The sequence below is a fragment of the Danio aesculapii genome, chromosome 16 (genome assembly GCF_903798145.1).
Source record: "Danio aesculapii chromosome 16, fDanAes4.1, whole genome shotgun sequence".
Classification (NCBI taxonomy): Eukaryota; Metazoa; Chordata; class Actinopteri; order Cypriniformes; family Danionidae; genus Danio; species Danio aesculapii.
Genome location: NC_079450.1, coordinates 27,823,256 through 27,843,017, shown reverse-complemented (window position 1 = coordinate 27,843,017; position 19,762 = coordinate 27,823,256). Strand labels below are relative to the sequence as shown.

At 36.7% G+C, this 19,762-nt stretch overlaps 1 protein-coding gene across 1 annotated transcript in view; it reads left to right on the top strand.

Annotated features, from left to right (window-relative positions):
* Nucleotides 1–19,762, top strand: part of itga8 (integrin, alpha 8) — a 139,279-nt gene that overhangs the window by 94,341 nt on the left and 25,176 nt on the right. Inside the window, exon 22 of the mRNA XM_056474916.1 lies at nt 10,751–10,830. Within this exon, the coding sequence (XP_056330891.1) occupies nt 10,751–10,830 (80 nt within the window). The remainder of the gene's footprint in view (nt 1–10,750; nt 10,831–19,762) is intronic.

The window sequence follows — 19,762 nt, the reverse complement described above, 5'->3', positions numbered from 1 at the left end:
GAAATATAGGCCCTATATGTGCTGTTTACATTAATACTGAAAACGAATGCATGCTTTTTACCAAAACTGATATTGGATTAGGGGGTGGCACGGTGGCTCAGTGGTAAGCACTGTCACCTCACAGCAAGAAGGTCACTGGTTTGAGTCCCAGCTGGGCCAGTTGGCATTTCTATGTGGAGTTTGTGTTCTCCCTATGGTCGCGTGAATTTCCTCCGGGTGCTCCGGTTTCCCCCACAGTCCAAAGACATGCGCTGTAAGTGAATTTAATAAACTAAATTAGCCATAGTGTATGAGTGTGTGTGTATGAATGAGTGTGTATGTGTGTTTCCCAGTATTGGGTTGCGGCTGGAAGGGGATCTGCTGCGTAAATATATGCTGGAAAAGTTGCTAGAACAACTTGATCTCACAAGGAAATGTAGTATTTCACATTGTGTCAGTTTAGTGGCTTATTTGTTTGAATTAGTATGAGTTCAGTCTTACGAAAATGTACTATATTAAAAAGGAGGTGTGGCCCTCAACCTTACCCCTAAAACCAATCGTCATTGGGAGATGAGCAAATCGTACTAAATTGTATGAATTAGATCATATAAATCATACAAATTAGCCACTAACTCAAAAAGTTATGAAATGCCGTGAGATTGAGTTGGATAGAATAGTTGTGTGGCAACCTCTGAAATAGACATTTAAGCGGAATGAAAATGAATAAATGAATGATATTGGGTTTAAAACAAAAATATCTATGCATGTGCATGTAAGACAATAAAATTTATACAAACCAAAAAGAAATGATTTAATGCAAATTTTCTTTAAAGTTGTTACTCCGCCCCATTTAGAGAGTCATTATGGACATTATATGTCACAACTAAAGTGGTTCAGATGACAGATCTGCAACAAAGCATCTATGGTTTTTAGAATTCCCCAAATGATGCATCTTACTATGGTAGTTCAGCTGCGTGTTATGTCGTTGTTCAGGAAATGCTGTCTTCTATTATTTATTTTCAGAAATAACTTGCACATGCTAATTGGATGTCCACCATTAAGAGGAAAGTACAGATTTTCGTGTGGTTAATTATCAAAAGCTGTATTTAATCATGCAAGTGCCTAAATGTCATTTTAACATTGTGTATCACATACAAACCTGCATCTTTTTAAGCCAGTTTTCTCCTCTGCTTTTCTATTTGTTTGGATCGCAGTGCTTGTTAAAGCCAAGGCAAATTGAAAACGTGATTTGTCTGTAATTTGATGTGAAGCTGGTAAATGCTTTGGCTTGAGCAGTGCCAGCTCCCTGAGAGCTTTATGACTGCGTTTACTACAGCAGGTCAAGAGATTATGCTGCTCATAAACTATAAATCTGAGCATCACAAGCGAATGGGCTGAATATTACCTGCGGATAGACGTGCAACATGAAGCTGCGGTTTTAGGATGGTATTTGGTAGCTGGACAGATCCTCAGAGGTCTGTTATTGTGTGTCAAACTGCCCTGTCAGGATGAAGGATTGTGGATTTGGAAGAAAGCTTATTGAAGAGAATTTTAGAGTGTCAGCAAGTTAGATGTATAGAGTGCTTATTAATCACGAGACAAAATAAAGACCTCACACAGAAATAGCCTTAAGACTGAAGTGTGTCTTTGCTGTTAAAATAATTTACTCTGTCATAGGCAATTGTATGAATGGCTGCAGATGAAAAACACATGTTTTCAATTAGCTGTTTTAATTGTTTACTTCTCATTTGAATTAACATTATAGTAATTTGTTTGTTTTTTTAATTAACATTTTATATAGATGTAATTTGGATATTGATGACATTTTAGTTAGTTGTCAAGGCAATATTTCTATTTTAATTTAAAAACGCCCAATGTAAATAATAGTGTTAAATGATAATAGAAATATTACTTTTAATAATAATGTTTAAATTATGCCTAATACGATGTTACATATTATGATTATGCATAATCATTCATTCCTGGCTTAGTCCTTTTATTAATCTGGGGTCGCCACAGCGGAATGAACCGCCAACTTATCCAGCATATGTTTTACGCAGTGGATGCCCTTCCAGCAGCAACCCAACACTGGGAAACACCCATACACTCTGACATTCACAAACATACACTACAGCCAATTTAGCTTATTCAGTTCACCTATACCAGATGTTTTTGGACTGTGCGGGAAACCGGAGCACCCGGAGAAAACCCACGCCAACACAGGAAAAACATGCAAACTCCACACAGAAACGCCAACTGACCCAGCCGAGGCTTGAACCAGCGACCTTCTTGCTGTAAGGCGATCGTGCTACCCACTGCGCCACCATGCATACTTATTTATGTATTACTTATTTATTTCTAATTATTATTATATTGGTCCCAATTTATATTGTCTCTTATACCTGTGAACTTACACGGTAACTAGATGTGTAAGTAGTATGTAATGACAGTGTATGTACACACTGATACATAGTATTTACTTGTGTAATACTGGTGTAACTACACACATGTAACAACCCACTGAATAGTATGTGTAAGTTCAAATGTGTAACAGGACATTGGTAACAACAATAAAAAAGTACACATCTGTAACAAGAATTACATAAGTGCATTGTGTAACAACAATATACTTGCAGGTATTTTCCCACTTCCACATCTGTTTGCATACCATGTACTTCTGAACACTGTATTAGAATATAAATGGCAGAACTAACATTGCATTAGAAGCTTTCACCTTGTGATGCCAGTGTAATTACAGGGTAAATCATCAGGAACTGTCCACTCAATATAGTGTGAAATGGTCACAATTTACTGTGTAATATATAAAACCAAAGCCTGTGTGCAACTGTTTAACAACAGCAAACTTCTGCCAACAAAATTATAAGTGAAGGCTATATAGAAATATACAAATGCCTTATGTTTATATGTTGTTTTAAGGTACAATGTAGAATCACACCAGTAATTTACATTAAAGGGGTAGTTTACCAAAGATTGTTATTAATGTTACACATTTGAACTTACACATACTATTCAGTGGGTTGTTACATGTGTGTAGTTACACCAGTATTACACAAGTAAATACTATGTATCAGTGTGTACATACACTGTAGTTGCATACTACTTACACATCTAGTTATTGTGTAAGTTCACAGGTTTAAGCGACACTTAATATAAAGTGGGACCATTATATTTTTTATTTAATAGTATTTAACATTTTTCATATTAAAATACAGTGTTCTAAAATGATAATATAAACATCAAATGATTATTTATTAGAGGTAAAATTTAATTGTAACAAACAGGACTGACAACCACTCATCCAGCCAGCAGAGGGAGCCCTCACCTGAATTCTAACTGCCAGTTCTTCGTTGGTTACTTCCTGTTTGGTGGCCATATTAACCTGGCCACACCAAACATTGCTGCCTTACCGAGCGTTTTCTCACAGTGTTGTTATGCCTTTCTGTTTTGACCTTTGAGCCTGTTTTTGTTGACTACTGATTTTTGGACTACTGTGTTTGCCTTGGTTGCCTTGGAGGACTTTCTGTTTGTTACTCTGAACTTGCATGCTTACCGACTCCGATTTAGCCTGGTGATTTGGAATTGTTTGCTGAGAAACTATTAAACTTCTTGCACTTGGATCTAATCTGTTTCCATGTCATCACCACCGCCATTGTCACTGTAATATTGCAAATAATATACAATATTTTAATATTTTAATATCAGTGTTTCTTATTTAAAAATTATTTTAATTGCAGATATTTATTTTAATAATTTTATTTAATAATAACTAAAGGGGGTTGCACACCGGATGCACCACTCAGCAACACGCCGCACCACGCAGCGCCATGCATTTTAGAATTCTAAACATGGATTTCTATCAGGGTATACACACCGACGCCGCAAGTTGGTGGCTGTCCGCGGTGCTCAGTACACTGTTCATATTTATGCCGCGCCACAAAGTGCCATCTGAAGAGTTACATTTAAAATAACATGCAAATGTGCGCATCTGGTGTGCGCCCTTCTTAAGAATTAATAATGACCTGTCTTCACTGTTTAAAATAATTGTTCTTGTGGAACATATTGTAACATTTAAATTACATGAGGATCCAGATTTTGTGTGTGGGCGGAGCTATGCAGCGCACATTATTGTAACCTAACTTGTCTTTATAATGACACAGGGGGCCAGAAGAGGGCTAGTGTGTTTAATTAACTGAAAACAATTATTGAATGGATTGTAAAAAAAAACAAAACTGTGACTTTCTTTGCTCTGTGGAACACAAATGAAGATAGAGAGAAATGTTTTGTTCTGTGACCTGTTAACATGTTCCAGATTTAGCAGAAGGGTTTTGACAGGCCTCGTCATAGTGCCTCAGGGTTAATCCCACATGGGCCAAATTATCATGGCACCAGCAGAGGAGGGCGACACGTCACAAACTCACACTCAAAAAACACTCCAAAAAACAACCATACCACGCATGAAATCAACGTGTGGCCTGTGATTAAAAATAGGTGCTCCCCTCCCCCCTCATTTCAAGTTTTATTCTCCTTTTTCAAACCTTTCCAAGTTATCCTTTCATAGCCCATAAAATGTAAGTCATAAGCATGTGGTTTAACTCATTTATCACAAAAAGCCATCGCAAGAGCAATGTGCAGAAAACATGTTAGTAGCACCACCACAAACACTTCCTGTATGAGAAACACAAGATTTCCTTACAAACTCTGTTAAATTTAAACACGCGCTGTTCTCTGAAGCTTCCAGTTGTGTTTTTAAAAGGAAACCATTCATACCCATATACATTTAGTGCAGTCAATCACATGTGATTATGAAAGAAGTAATAGAGTAATGGTCAGCCCTTCTCTGTTGTTGAGCCACTAATAAGGAAAATGTTGGATTTAAACAGGCATTGCCTCAGCCTATATTTTTACAAAATATGTTGCTCCAAATTCGTTTGGTTACACGTTTCAAAGGGCAAATCCACTAGAGGGCACTGTCTACATTTTTGTACATTTGAAAAACATTACTTGGGGTAAATTTTCTTTCATGTTCACACACACAAGAGGGCAGTGATTGTTGTATAGATCACTTAGCGAAACACTGATCTAAACCCTTCACTTAACCCAACCAATAGGTTGCTTCCAAAATTACCTACTACTCAAGTAGGTACTACATTTGAATTTCATTTTACTACATGACCATTAGAAAAGTACATTCTATATAGTATAAATACGAGCAGCATGAATGGAACTCGGATGTACTACACTCACCGTTTGTCATTATCACGTGACCTACGTGTGTCAGTTGCGTCGCTTCATTCTCACTCATGAATTCTCTCGCGTGGCATCATGGGATAGCATAGTGTCCATCACATGCTCAATACCGAATCTTGCAGGGGCCGGAGGTATTAGATCATCCGGGTACTTCTCGCATACTATTTTTCAAATACTATGAATTTGGACATACAACTCAGGTCGCATACTGTTTTTAAAGTACTATATAGTATGGATTTCAGATGCACTAAAGAGTTTTAAAGGCAAATGTATAAGAGAAGGTCCACTGCTACTACATAGTTTTACCTTGATTTTACATTGCTTTTAGCTCTGTTGTGGAAGCATGCTTCAACAGACCCGAACTCGAGTGGTCAGCATCACAAGTGCAACAACGCCCAAAGTACAGAGCAAACTGATGTTGTGAAAATTATTATTTTATTATTACACATTTTAGATCAGGAGCTCTTAGAGACAAAGAGGGAAGTCCAATTGTTCACCAAATATCTAATACTTTTTTCAAAATACAGCTTATTTATACACATCAGTCGAGCTGTGAAAATATTCCCTAAAAAGACATCTTCGTTCAATAGCTTCATAATTAAATATGCAGTTCTCTAAATTATCAGAACACAGTGGTATCAAAAAAGGAACATAGCATGTGGGTTTCCAAATGGAACACAGCTTTAACACCTTTAGGCCAAATCAGGAAACTCAAATTGCAGAAAAATACACCCTGTCTGGGTTAAAGAGCAACGGCTTAAAGACAAATAAAACCTCTTACAAAATGTATTACCCTGACAGATACAAAGCTTTTACAGGATAAAAATAAATTTTCAAACACACTGGCCATGCCAAAAAACTGAATTCAAAATATGTTTAAGTACGTTTTTGCGGTTTTACACAATTGTAGGCTGAAGTAGGCATTTTCAATGAGCCTGTGGGTGCCAACATTTTGTAAATGGTTCTTTACGTGAGATGACACATTTACCAGCCAGCAGCCAGCTCTCTTCAACTCTCCCTTGATTGCCCACTTATGCCAAACAGGACTGCACCTGGTTAGTATATGGATGCGAGACCACATGGGAAAACTAGGTTAATGTCCCAGTATATTGATAGGGACTATATACTGTTTGGTGAGCACCGTCCTTCAGATGACAGGTTAAACTGAGGTTCTGATACTCTGTGGTTGTAAAAATCCCAGCATGTCTGTTGAAAAAAGTAGGGCTGTGTCCCTGGTATCCTAGCCAAATTTTCCCACTAGCCTCTGTCCATAATGTTCTCCTAACCATCCCTATATCGTAATTGGCTTCATCACTTTATCTCCTCTCCACAAGTAAGCTGGTGTGTGGTTTGCGGTCTGGCAGAAGATTATGATTTATGTCAAGTTTGATTCATGTCAAGCGCCATGTGCCTCATTCTATGCTCCATCACAGGGAATCAGATTTTAATTTAGCATTCGACGACATGCTTTCCTAATGTTCTAATCACACCTGTGTGATCGTACCCTCCAGTGACTAGCCTATACTGATCACAGCGGTGTAATTTTACAGATGAAGGGGTTAAAACCTTCTAAAAAAATTTGATATACAATATTCTAGTGTTATTTAGCAAGAACACAAAGTCATCAAAAGTTACAGTAAAAACAGATATGAATGATAATATGTTGAGTATATTTGATAGGTTATCTTCATTAATAATTAGTAAGTAAGCCATTTTTACTCATTCATTTTCTGTCTTGAAATAGAAAAGTCATTTTCTGTCATCATTTAGCTGTTATGTTTTATTTTGTACTCTGACTAAAACGGTCTCATATCCTCTAATGTAAATCTTTTTATAATGCATTTAATTCACTAGTAGTTCTAAAATAACAGTCCACAAGACTTTCGTGAGCTATAATTCATACAAATCTGACACGACTCACCCCATCAATTGCTTTCTCTGTGATATTCAGTGAAGAGAGGAGTTTCACGGTCTGTAAAATTAAACGCATTGAATGGGTTTATTGTTTCACCGATTCCCACTCTTCTTAGCTAATGTCACATTAGGGGTGATGTAAACTCACAGCATTTGGCAACAATGAATGACTTTAGTGTCTGTCCAAAACACCTCGAAAAGATGGATTTCCCAGCAACATTAAGCAAAATACTGTATATCTTTTTGTCATGAGTGGGCTGATATTTTGGGAGTCACTTAGGGAGACGCTTCTGATGACACTATAAATAACAGGCCGACAGGCTCATCTTTGGCTTTGTTTTTCATCATACACAATCCAGCCATCTTCATGCTTTCTGAATGCACTCTGTCCAGCTTTACTTACTCAATCTGCAATCCATCTGAAAAAATACCATTGCACATATGTATTTAAACACAGCGCTTTTGATGTGTGTTTGTGCCGTTTCGAATGGAAACTGCATCTTGCATTTCATTCCTATGTTGTGAAATGCACTTAATTAAACACACTTGAAGATTTCTCTGGTGTTATATTCTGAGATCTGTTCTGAGTTTCATTAAATCTTTCAAATTCGTCTCATTAGTGTAATTAGAAGATTACAGTTGAACCAGCCCTTGTAAAGTCTGATTTCAACATGAAGTTGTGGAGACACGATCTTCGTTTGGGATTTACCAACTTTTTGGGATGCAAGACCACAAAAAGTGGCTCTGTGGCTGCTTTTGCCTTTAAAGTTTAACAGCACTTGTTACTCTTGCTCGTCTGTTATGAGGGGCTTTGTAGTATGGAAGATTTCCGCCTGGGGAAACTTATTTATGGGGCTCTAGAGTTTGCGCATAGCCTTTAGCTAAAGGACTGGCCTTCATTAGCCATTATCAGACTCCTCCTAATGAACTGCACCATATGGCCACAGTTAGAGAGAGAGAGAGAGAGATGATTAGTGAAACTTTTACTGTTTGTTTGCGAATGAAGATTCCAGGGTTTAGACTTTGTGCAGCAGAGCAAAAACAACAACAAACGTTTATAAATTAGAGAAAATGGGGTTTTAAAAACATGCTTTTAAGAGCTGATAGACTTTTGACTGGATGTAGAGACAAATTGCAATTATAGAAATGTGGACTACTGACAACACTTTTTTAAAGGGTTCAATATGTTAACTATTGGTAATGTGAGAATGAAAAATATATTTTTTCTGCCATTTAGAGACTTTTTTTTTGTTTTTCGAAGGTTGCTAAAAGTCAACAAATAAATTCAGTCACCTGATAAATATAGTCACCAAATTAACTCCAAATAAATTTATACCAAATAAGAAAATAAGTCCCCAAGACACATCTAGAATTTGCTAAAAAAAACTATTTTTTACTTTAAAATACAGATGAACATGTTGTCATAACTGTCTCTATTCACATGGATCTGAGACAGTGACTAATGGCCCGTTTTCACTGAGTGGTATGGTACAAAAGGTACCAAAAAGTGAACCGTACCGTACTACTTTTGGGTATGCTTTCAAAACGGGTACCTAGCACAACAAAAGGGTACCAAATGAAGGAGCTAGACACACAGTTGAACGCTATTGGTTTACAGAGATACATCACTAGCTTGTGCACAAGCCAGGAGAATGAAAACAAAGGAACTGCCATTTTTAATTACACAGCCGAGACATTACACCATAATAATATATACATATAATAACGAGCCATGGTCGACCCGAGCTCAAACAAACCTTTTTGTCCTCTTGATAAACAGCCATGAAGCCAAGAAAAAGAGCAGAATCTACCCTGTGCCCCGTCGTTGTTTACAAGGCTGTCTAAAGCACGAGTGGTTTCACTTTCTCGAGAGAGCTCGCCTCACGTCTATATTAGAAATGAAGAATTTCTTGAGCTGATGATAATAACAGGCACATGATTATTGAGATGCTTCTTACATCTGGTCCTTTCAGAAACAGACAAACGCGAGAGTGAAGTGCGAAAAAACAAAGCAGACGCCGGAAAAACAGGAGCAAATGATTCTTTCAGCAACCTAAACATGAACAAACTACCAACTTTTAACTATTATCATTACCTTTTGGACTATTATAAACTTGTGTTGATGACAGAATTACTTTCTAGCAAGAGGTTACATGTGCTGGTGAAAATTAAAGACAGATGAGGGGTTTGCACTGACTGTGGGCTATATGTTGCATGTTGTTTTTGAAGCCAAATAAAGACTGTATGCTGTGTGTAGTTTTTCTGTAATTGGTTACATTTCGCAGACTGTAAATGTCTGTATGTGTTCATATATGTTGCTTTTGTTTATTTATTTTATATAATTGCAGACGTAACGTTAGGCTTTTTCGTTGATCGTATAATTTCATATCATTGATCTGCAGTTATGATCATATCTTGTTCAAGGCTAGTAATGAACATGTATACACAAGTATTTATGTGTATAAAGCATCTGTTCTGTGGAAAGTGCTTCTCGTATGATGTGTGAATGACCCATACAGCTTTACTGTAGACATTTCCTCAAGCAAGAATGCTGTCGACTAAAACTTTGTCGCACACCACGCCCACCAAACCATTGGTACCCTTTTGGCAGTGGAAGTGCAAGCCTGATAAAGGTGACCCGTACAAACGCGTGCCATACTGTACCATTCCCCTCAGTTGAAACGGGCCATTTCGAAAGGGTACCCAAAAAGTGGTACAGTACGGTTTTCTTTTTGGTACCTTTGACAGTGGAAATTGACATAAAAGCGTACCGAACCGTACCGTACCACTCAGTAGAAATGGGCCATTAGGAAAGGGTGCCAAATAGTAGCACGGTACAAATCACTATTTTGGTACCGTTGACAGTGGAAATGGAAATAAATTAGTTTAAATGCATTTCATATCATAGTGAACTGTACCATAACACTGAAAATGAGCCATTAAATTGTAAATAATATGTAATATAAGATTGTAAAATGCATGAGTTTGATGTCACATTTTTCACAAAATCACAGTTTTGTAGTTTGCATATATATATATTATTTATTTATTTTTTTAATTATTTATTTATTTATTTATTTTTGCGCAGATTTTCTCATGAACATCACATGTTAGGTCTGTTGGCTGAAATAAGTCTTGTGTGGCTGTTCAAGCAAAATGTTTACACTATGAAGTGGCTCCAATCAAATTTGTTTTTAACACCTCTGGAACTGGACAAGCTCAAAATGTTTCAGACCCTGTTTACACCTATATTTAGTGTTGTCAATTTGTGATCGGGTTTACGAACATGCTCCTTAGGGTGAAATCAATATTTCAAGTCATGTTTTATTGTTTTTATGAGTAATCATGTAACACTTACAGCTGAGGGATTTTCATGTAATTTGTTGGGAGTGTAAGCGCGTCCAGACGGAGCCCACACTTCTCCCCCATCATGTAAGATGCTCAGTGTTAATTGTGGAGGGTTTTTCCTGTATGAGCCTGTGGGGGAAGAGCACTATTCTGTTTTACTGAGCACTTACAGATGTCCCTTAAGCTTTTGATGTCTTCATGTTTTCCCCTTTCTTCTTTCTCTCTCTGTTTTGGACTGTAGTTGTCGGTGGGTTTACGGTTTTCCGTGGCGAGGCTGGAAGACGCCCCTCCTACCATTGGCTTTGAGGTGCAGATCCTCAGGTAAATAAATGTCAATCCATATGCCAGTTACAAATCTGCAAGTAGCATCTTTGGTCTTCATGTTTTCTCAAACAGTCACACACATTTCTGGCCAAGTCTTTGTCAACACCCAAGTGTTTGCATTCCTATTGTTCAAAAAGTTACAACTTTTAGGATGAATACTTTTGGCATCACTAAAACCCTATTCAACTCACTAATGCTGCATTTATTTGATCATAAATATAGTAAAAACATGAAAATTGTGTAATGTTATTATAGTACCATAAAAAGTAAAAGTTTTCTTATAGAATGTAGTTATTTCTGTGATTTTGTGACTTTGTGATTTCTGTGAGCTGATATTTTGACATTATTAATCCAATCTTCAGTTTTACATGATCATTCAGAAATCATGATAACAATCTGCTGTTGGGATGCTCCATTTTTTGTGGAAACTGTGGTTCAGTGCCATTAAAAGTACCGTTAAAATGATTATTTACATTGATTCATGTGTATTGAAAAAGAATTTACTCTGACAAAAACTTTCAAGAGTGAAATTTAGTGTCAAAATAATTATTAATCATTAAGAAATAATATTTATTTCAAATAGACGTTGTTTTTTATTTTTATTTTAATAAAAGAATCCAAAACAGTTTCACAAAACTATGAAGCAAGAAAAAATATATATTTTTAGCATTGCTAATTATAAAAATCATTATTATTGATGAGGTATCCATAATAAATTATCATAATAGAACAGCAAATCAGCTTATTATAATTATATATATATATATATATATATATATATATATATATATATATATATATATATATATATATATATATATATATATATATATTTATATATAATTATAATTTTTAAAGGATATGTGAAACTAATTCACAGTAATGATGCTGACAATTCAGAATGAAATCACAGTAATACATTTAAATCCAAATTCAGTGAGTAAACAGTTATTTGCAATTGAAACAATACACTCACTGGCCACTTTATTAGGTACACCTTACTAGTACTGGGTTAGACCCCCTTGTGCCTTCAGAACTGCCTTAATCCTTCATGGTATAGATTTAACAAGGTTCTAGGATTATTCCTTAAAGATTTTGGTCCATTTTGACATGATAGCATCATGCAGTTGCTACAGATATGTCCGCTGCACATCCATGATGTGAACCTCCCGTTCCACCACATCCCAAAGGTGATCTATTGGTGTTAGACCAGCCCGCCTGGCACCAACAAACCATGCCACGTTCAAAGTCACTTAAATCACTTTTCTTCCCTATTCTGATGTTTGGTTTGAACTGCAGCAGATCGCCTTGACCTTGTCTACATACCTAAATGCATTAAATTGCTGTCATGTGATCAGCTTATTAGATATTTGCATTAGCAAGTAGTTGGATAGGTGTACCTAATAAAGTGGCCGGTAGGTTTGCTCAACATTTTTAAAGTATTCATTGCATTTTTGATCAAATAAATGCAGCCTTGATGAGCAGAATAGTATTCTTATTATATATTTTTTCTGATCCTAATCTTTTGAACAGTAGTGTATGTGCAAGTGTATGTCTGAAGAGCACAACATGGCTAGCTAATATTTCTGGTACCTTGACTTGTGATTTAATTTCAAGGCCTCTCAGTTGTATGAGCATGTGTGCATGTGAGAACAAGGTAAGTGGTGCGAGTCACTTTGATGTATGTTTTGTGGGGTCATTTTGTAAGCATGGGCCCCAAATGTTGGTCGTTTTAGGGTCAGGGCTTCAGAACAGGAAGCTGAGTGTTGATAAGATGTCCTTGGATGGGTCACAGAAAATGGATCGCATACTTAAAGAGACTCTTTTTGTCAAAGTGAGGGTGTATGTGTGGAGACGAATGGCAATTTTGTGTTTATATACTGGGAAAAAAGCAGTTCTTTGCCTTTTTCTGGTCATCTATTGTGTCATTAAGGGATGTTTGCTGCTTCATATTTTTTGTAAAAACCATGTTATGCTATACTATGTAGTATGTCATAATAATATACATGATTTACTAGACTACTAGAGCAAGAACACATAACATTACTCAAAAGTGACAGTCAAGACATTTATAATTTGACCAAATTTGTCAGTTTCATAAAAATGTTGTTATTCCAAACAGTCTATAAATTAAATAATTCTGGGAAAAAATGAGCATGGTTTATATATCATTAATTCACGCTATTATTACATGACATTCCAAGATATGTTTTCCTGAGATAACAACCGCTAAATAACTCTGGCTCATCCGGGAACTTTGAATAACCTAGATTATCAATGTTCGTGAAAATGTTCACATCCGTATACTTATGTCCTTATTTATTTGTATCTGCTTGTCTGTCACGGCACTGTTTTTGACTGTTTGGCGCCATCTTGTAAATGAATAATACGTAGGTTAGAATCATTACATATCGTTTCTGTCAGCTTTGCATTTTTGGCAGGTATGTCGTACAGTAGGGCGACTTGGTGGCGCAGTAGGTAGTGCTGTCACAGCAAGAAGGTCGCTGGTTCCAGCCTCGGCTGGGTCAGTTGGCGTTTCTGTGTGGAGTTTGCATGTTCTCACGTTTGCGTGGGTTTCCTCCTGGTGCTCCGGTTTCCCCCACAGTCCAAAGACATGCGATGCAGGTGAATAGGGAAGGCTAAATTTTCCATAGTGTATGAGTGTGAGTGAGTGTATATGGATGTTTCCCATTGATGGGTTGCAGCTGGAAGGGCATCCGCTGCATAAAACATATGCTGGATAAGTTGGCGGTTCATTCCGCTGTGGCGATCCCAGATTAATAAAGGAGCTAAGCCGAAAAGAAAATGAATGAATGAATGATTCAACAATTCACACATAAATTTCATGTTTACTTTATGTGTATCATGTGTTATAGAATTACCTGTTGTCTTAGACTTGACACATGGCAGAGACTTAGGTTTATTAAGTCTTACCTCCATGACTCATCATCCCTCCTTTTTGCTTCATATAAAAAAATCTATCAGGAGGCATGCTTACTAAGATCACCATCATATTGTTTAAACTTTGGTTTTGTCGACTTGCTAAACAAAAAAGGCTTTTACGCCGCAGCAAGTAGCCTACTTTTTTGGCGCGCATGTTAACTACCGGGACTCGCACTGGGAGAAGAGCAGTGCGTGAGAGAGAAACGCAGGTTCTCTGCTCAGGCGGAGATGCGTCAGTTTGCTTTTTGATTACACTGCTTTCACCAGCGTTGGTTCAGTTGTACATAGAATAAGGTCTTTATTTCGGAATTACCACTCTTAATAAATACACTTGCATTTGAAGTAAATCATATCTCAATGCATTTACTGGGGCACTGGCGATTTTTTTTCTGGGGCACATGCCCCAGTAAATTGGGTCTAGCGACGCCCCTGTTTTCCCAACAACTAAATTGTGGAAATTGAAAATGGCGAGTGGCTAGTAACGTTCTAAGACTAGCCACAGTGGTTGGTGATCAAAAAAGTTAATGTCAAGCCCTTATACTAACATACAGTATATTATTCAAAAGTTCAGAATCAGAAAAAATACAGTAAAACATTAATGTTGTGAAATATTAATAAAACCATTTTCGCATTTCTCAATAAGCATTTCTTTTTATCAGCGTTGAAAACAAATGCTTAATATTATTGTGGAAACAATCATACATTTTTACAGCTAGAAAGTTAGTATAAGATTATTAATGTATATTGTAGCTTTACAATTGTATTCACTCAGCCTAGCTAAATAAAGCCAGTATATATTTTAAACTGTATCATTTCTGTATTATTCTTTTTGGTTTTATTGAATTCTGATTCTGAAATGGAGGTGGATTCATAATAAACAAGATAGATTTTTCATATAATTTTGATTTAATCATATTTTATTCTTATCAAATATGTTTGATAAGATCTCAATTTGATTTTGATGCATTTTTATATTACATAATGTTTGAGTTTTACATTTTATGTATTTATATATTTTCTTCATTCTAATAAAAACTGAAATTATAAAACAGTTACTTTTGACCAGATAACCCACAGAGCAGTCTATAAGTTTTACATACCTATATTAAGTTTTACATATCAGTACATTTTGATTGTAGCTGAACATAACAGTACATCTCAATCAGAGTGTTTCATGTCTTAATTTACATGTTCTATTCAGAGAGATGAAGTGTATTGGTGTCAGTAACACTCCTTACTCTGATGTTCCTCACACACACACAGGCAAGGGCAGGCTTTTATGATCACATATTGGTTTTGGGGTGTTCAGATGACTGCCAGGCCGCTCTCAGAGGACCACATATTTCCCTAAGGGTTTAATCACTGAACCCTAAACTCTCAGAGAGCAAGGTTAGGTCAAAGCGGAGGCCGAATGTTTGAGTGCATACATGTAATATGTTTGCACTTAAGTATGTGTGCTGTATGAATGCGTTTGCGGTGTGTGTCTTATCTGTTTCGGTATGTGTGTCTCTGGAGGATAGAAACATTTTCTGGTGACTAATGTTAGCCACATGTTCCTCTGCCCGCTCTGATTTTTCACCTTGAGACTAAGAGAAAGACGGAGAAGGGGGAGAGACAAACTATAGAGAGAGAGAGAGAAGCCAGGTGTCATGAAGTAAAAAACATATTTTGTCTGTGTAGTGTTTTAAATTTGTGCATGTGTGATGTGTGGATCAGATGGTTGGGAGTATTGGTGGCTTGATTTTTGCTTTTAACGTAATTTACATTTTTACATTTTAAGTTCATTTGCTGTGTTGTGCAGGTTACTTACAAACTGTAATACATTGTACACGGTAAAAAATATCTGGAAATTAGCAGTTTTATCGCAAAATGAGACTTTACTTTGGAAAAAGTGACTTTTATGAACCTTTTTAATAGTTTAAAATGATATGTTGTCCAGGTTGTATATTACACTATAAAAACCTTTTTACAAATTTTACAGATTTATTTCTCTAAGTATCATTTTTTGTCTATTATATTATTTCAAACTACTTAAATGTCAATGAACGTCACTTTGTTAAACTGTAGAGTTGAATTTTCAACATCAAAAGTTGACAGAGCAGGGATCAAGGTCCCATAAAGCAATTTACAGCCATAAATAAACTGAAAACACAAAATATGGAAACTGTTAATTAACTGATTGTTTTTAGAGTGTAGATTACTTGTTACTGTTATCTAAAAGTATTTTCTTATCTTATATTATATGTCAGAATTGCCATGCGTTACATGACTCTTGTATTACGTTCTAGTCAATTTCACCAAAATAATGAGAGAAGATTTGTAATTTTTTCTAATTATTGTTAATAGAAAAGTTATAAAAGTCTATATACTGCTGTTCTCTGATGATTTGAAGTGCTTCTTTTATCCTCACTTTTAGATCACTTCCAATAAAGTGTCTGCTAAATAAATAAATATACAGTAAGTGTAAAGATGTTTCAAACAATGTTTAAATCTACACATTTCTTTGTTTTGAACACATGCCCTGTAGAGGTTCACTTAGTATTGTGCCTTTATTATCTTTCGGTCTTGTTTTTGTTTTTGTTTTTTTATTAATTTTGAGGTAAAAAAAAAAATGTGTGTTGTAACACCAGCAATACTGAACATGTACTCAGGGTTCCGCCTAGGGCGGCAGAATAGAGAGGGTGGCATCCGCGACACCTCCCTCACCACCCGCGTTCTCAGTTATATCCTTGACCACCAACGCCCCGCATCACCACCCCTCCCCCCACCCGGTCTTCAATTTCATCTGTGACACCCCAACCCCCCCCCCCCCCGGCGAGGGCGGCGTGATCGTCCTTTGCCTAGAGCGGCAGGTCAGCTTGCTCTGGCACTGCATGTACTGAGTAAAATTTTACTGAAATGTATTTATAATTTATTAATTTGTTACTGTAATGCTTTACTTTTGTAGGGTATTATTCCTACAGCAACAAATTATATAAAAATCTATGTTAAAGTTTTGGTCTGTGATATTTATTTTAAAAGAAGCCTCTTATACCTCCAGAAGTTGCATTTTGTTTGACCAAGAATGCAGTAAAACATTAATAATGTGAAATGTTATCATTTAACTCTGGAACAACCAGAATTCTGTAAATACTTGCATGGCCATAGCGATCCTTCTGACCGTTCTCATATAAGACGTCATATAGTGTCATGTCATATTTACATTAAACCTTTATTGTGATATTAGAATTAAGCTTTGAATGTGTGTCGCCATATTTTATGTAGTCATTATCCTAAAAAAACAATCTTTTGGGGGGTTTTCGCACCTCACTTTCACTTTCCAAGCAGGAGAGCTATGCTTTTTTCACAGCACTGAATATGTTTTTTTAAAAGACCTGTCTGAACTAAAGCTATAGCTGTCTTTTTTTAGCTGTCTGTGTCTATAAAATAGCTTTTTAGTATGTCGTACTCTTTTTGTTTTTTAACACATGTTTAGATATAGTAAAATAAAACCTAATTCATACATTTAATCTGGAGTTTTCTTTTAAAAAACGTTCTGCCATTATCAGCATGCAATGAATCTTGGGATGTTCAAAGAAGCGAACGATCCACCGGTTGTATCCTTCATTACCTGGGAAATGAAGGATGCATTTTAAGGTTACATTTGAAGGAGCCATGATGACGTAGCGCCCTTCGAATGTATCCTTCGGAGGATGCAACGTCTAAAATGAGACACAGCTTATGTTTTTGCTATCAGAACATTATGTGTATGTTAGCAGGATGTTGCTGGGCAACAGAGGCACACATATTCAAAGGCAGGAAAAAAGTAGTGGACACTGACATGTTTGCGATCAATTTGACTGTTTTGCCATTCAAGGTAGAAATACTCTTTTGTGCTTTGTAATTTTAATAAAATATCAATGTTAGAAAGAGGTACACCATTAGGAAAAGTCAAGATTTAATAGATATATGGGTTTTACTTTTAAAAGTTCTTAAATTATAAAACTTCATGGTCAAGATGACTGTTTCTACTTGGAATTTTCAGTTTTGATACGTGCACACTGATTTGGAACTCAATAAGCATTTCCTAGTATTATAAAGGCTGAAAATAGCTGCTTCATATTTATGCGGACACAATAGATTTTCAGAACTAGAGTTTCCAACATTATTAATGTATTTTGTGCCCTTATATTTTTATTTGGTTTCAAAGTTTCATATTTCTTGACTCATGATTTAGTATTTTATAAGTCATTTAGACGTGAATAAATGAAACCAAATCTTACAAGGCTACAAAGAGTGAGTTTTATGTCTTATAGTAAACATCGCCTTTTGTGAGCCCCAGTTATTCCACAAGATCAAAGTTCCATTTGTCAGACTTTTATGTTTCTTTTTTATGTTTTTCTTTTATGTTTCTTTCCACTTCACTGCTGCAAAGACAGATCGCCAGGTTGATATGTGTGCTTTCACTTACCTTAGTCTGAGTTTTAGCTGGTTGCTGTGGTTTCTGATGTGGCACTTTGGGAAATTGATAAATGTAAATCATTTCAATGCTTTAGAAACCAATTTGTGCTTCATTTTGTGCATTCTCACAATTTATAGTCTGAAAACGCACATTCATTTGTGTTTGTCCAAGGTGAAATGTGTTTGTATAATATTTGCATTTATTGTCATGATGTGAAGTGAGACAGAGGGTTGTCTGGGGTACCAGTGTGTGTGTGTGTGGCTGGTGGGGATGCTGTGGTTTTCACTTCACAATGACCGGCGAGACAGTGCACTTGGGGAATTTTAGGACAGCGACACACTCAGATGAAAACAGTATTGTTCTCTGTTCATGCTTTTGTTGTCCTTACACACTCAAAGGACAGACACGTTCACTGAACACAGATGCTCCTGCCTCCAGCTCACACATGGATCTGCTCAATATTCTAAGACACGATGCACTCATGAAGAACCTTCTGAGAAACCTTTTCCATTCTACAAACAGATCTTTATAGTGGAAAAAAAATGTTCATTCGATTATAAAGATCCTAACACTTGGTAAAAAGTGATTGTATTAAAAAACTGTTCATTGAAATGTTATTTATTGGATTAGAAATAGATCTTCTTCCATACATGCTCATACATGCTGTCACCTCACAGCAAGAAGGTGCTGGTTGGAGTCCCGGCTGAGCCAGTTGGAATTTCTGTGTGGTGTTTGCATGTTCTCCTTGTGTTCGCATTGGTTTCCTTCGGGTGCTCCAGGTTTGCAACGCAACTATGCGTAGCTCAAGCTCTGTGATTGGTCGGCTTGGTATTGCTGATGAGTGTGGGTGTGGCTGAAAGCCACGCCAACCCGATGGAGCGTGTGTTTACAAGTGTGTCCAGTCTCGTGAAGGACCTCCAGTTGGAAACTTTGGTTTTGTGTTTACCTTATAATTAGAGTCCTCTGGTTCCCACCTCAGAATGAGCGAGTTTTAGCTTCTTGTACATATAGGTAGCGTTCAGAAAAAAACACCAGCGAAGAAACTCGACACAGAGGAACATGACCTACAGCCAGCTAGCGTTTTGGAAGTGTTATTACAGAGCAACACATACAGCTCGCAGAAGTATACATGCAAGATCCAAATGCAGGTTTATTAACAGGATGGTCAGGCAGGCAACGTTCAACTGGGTCAAACAGATTGGCAATAGTCATTAAACGTAGTCGTAGTCATTAAACAGGAAAATGGTCAGTACAAACAACAAAAACAAACAAACAAGGCGAGAGACAAAACACGGCAAGGGAAGGGAAATGCATCGTAATGTTCACAGTAACAGTATAACAAGACTCAGCAAAGATGTGTGTGTGCGCTGTATTTAAAGTCCCTGTAATCAGTTCGAAACAATCCTCTGGCTGTGTGTGTGTGCCTGTAATTAAACTGAAACAGGAACAGCTGTGTGCGAGGTGCATGATGGAACTTTTAGTCCATATACCGGCGGATTTGTAGTTCCTAAGCGAACTGCGTGTTTACCAATGATCTGCAGCCGC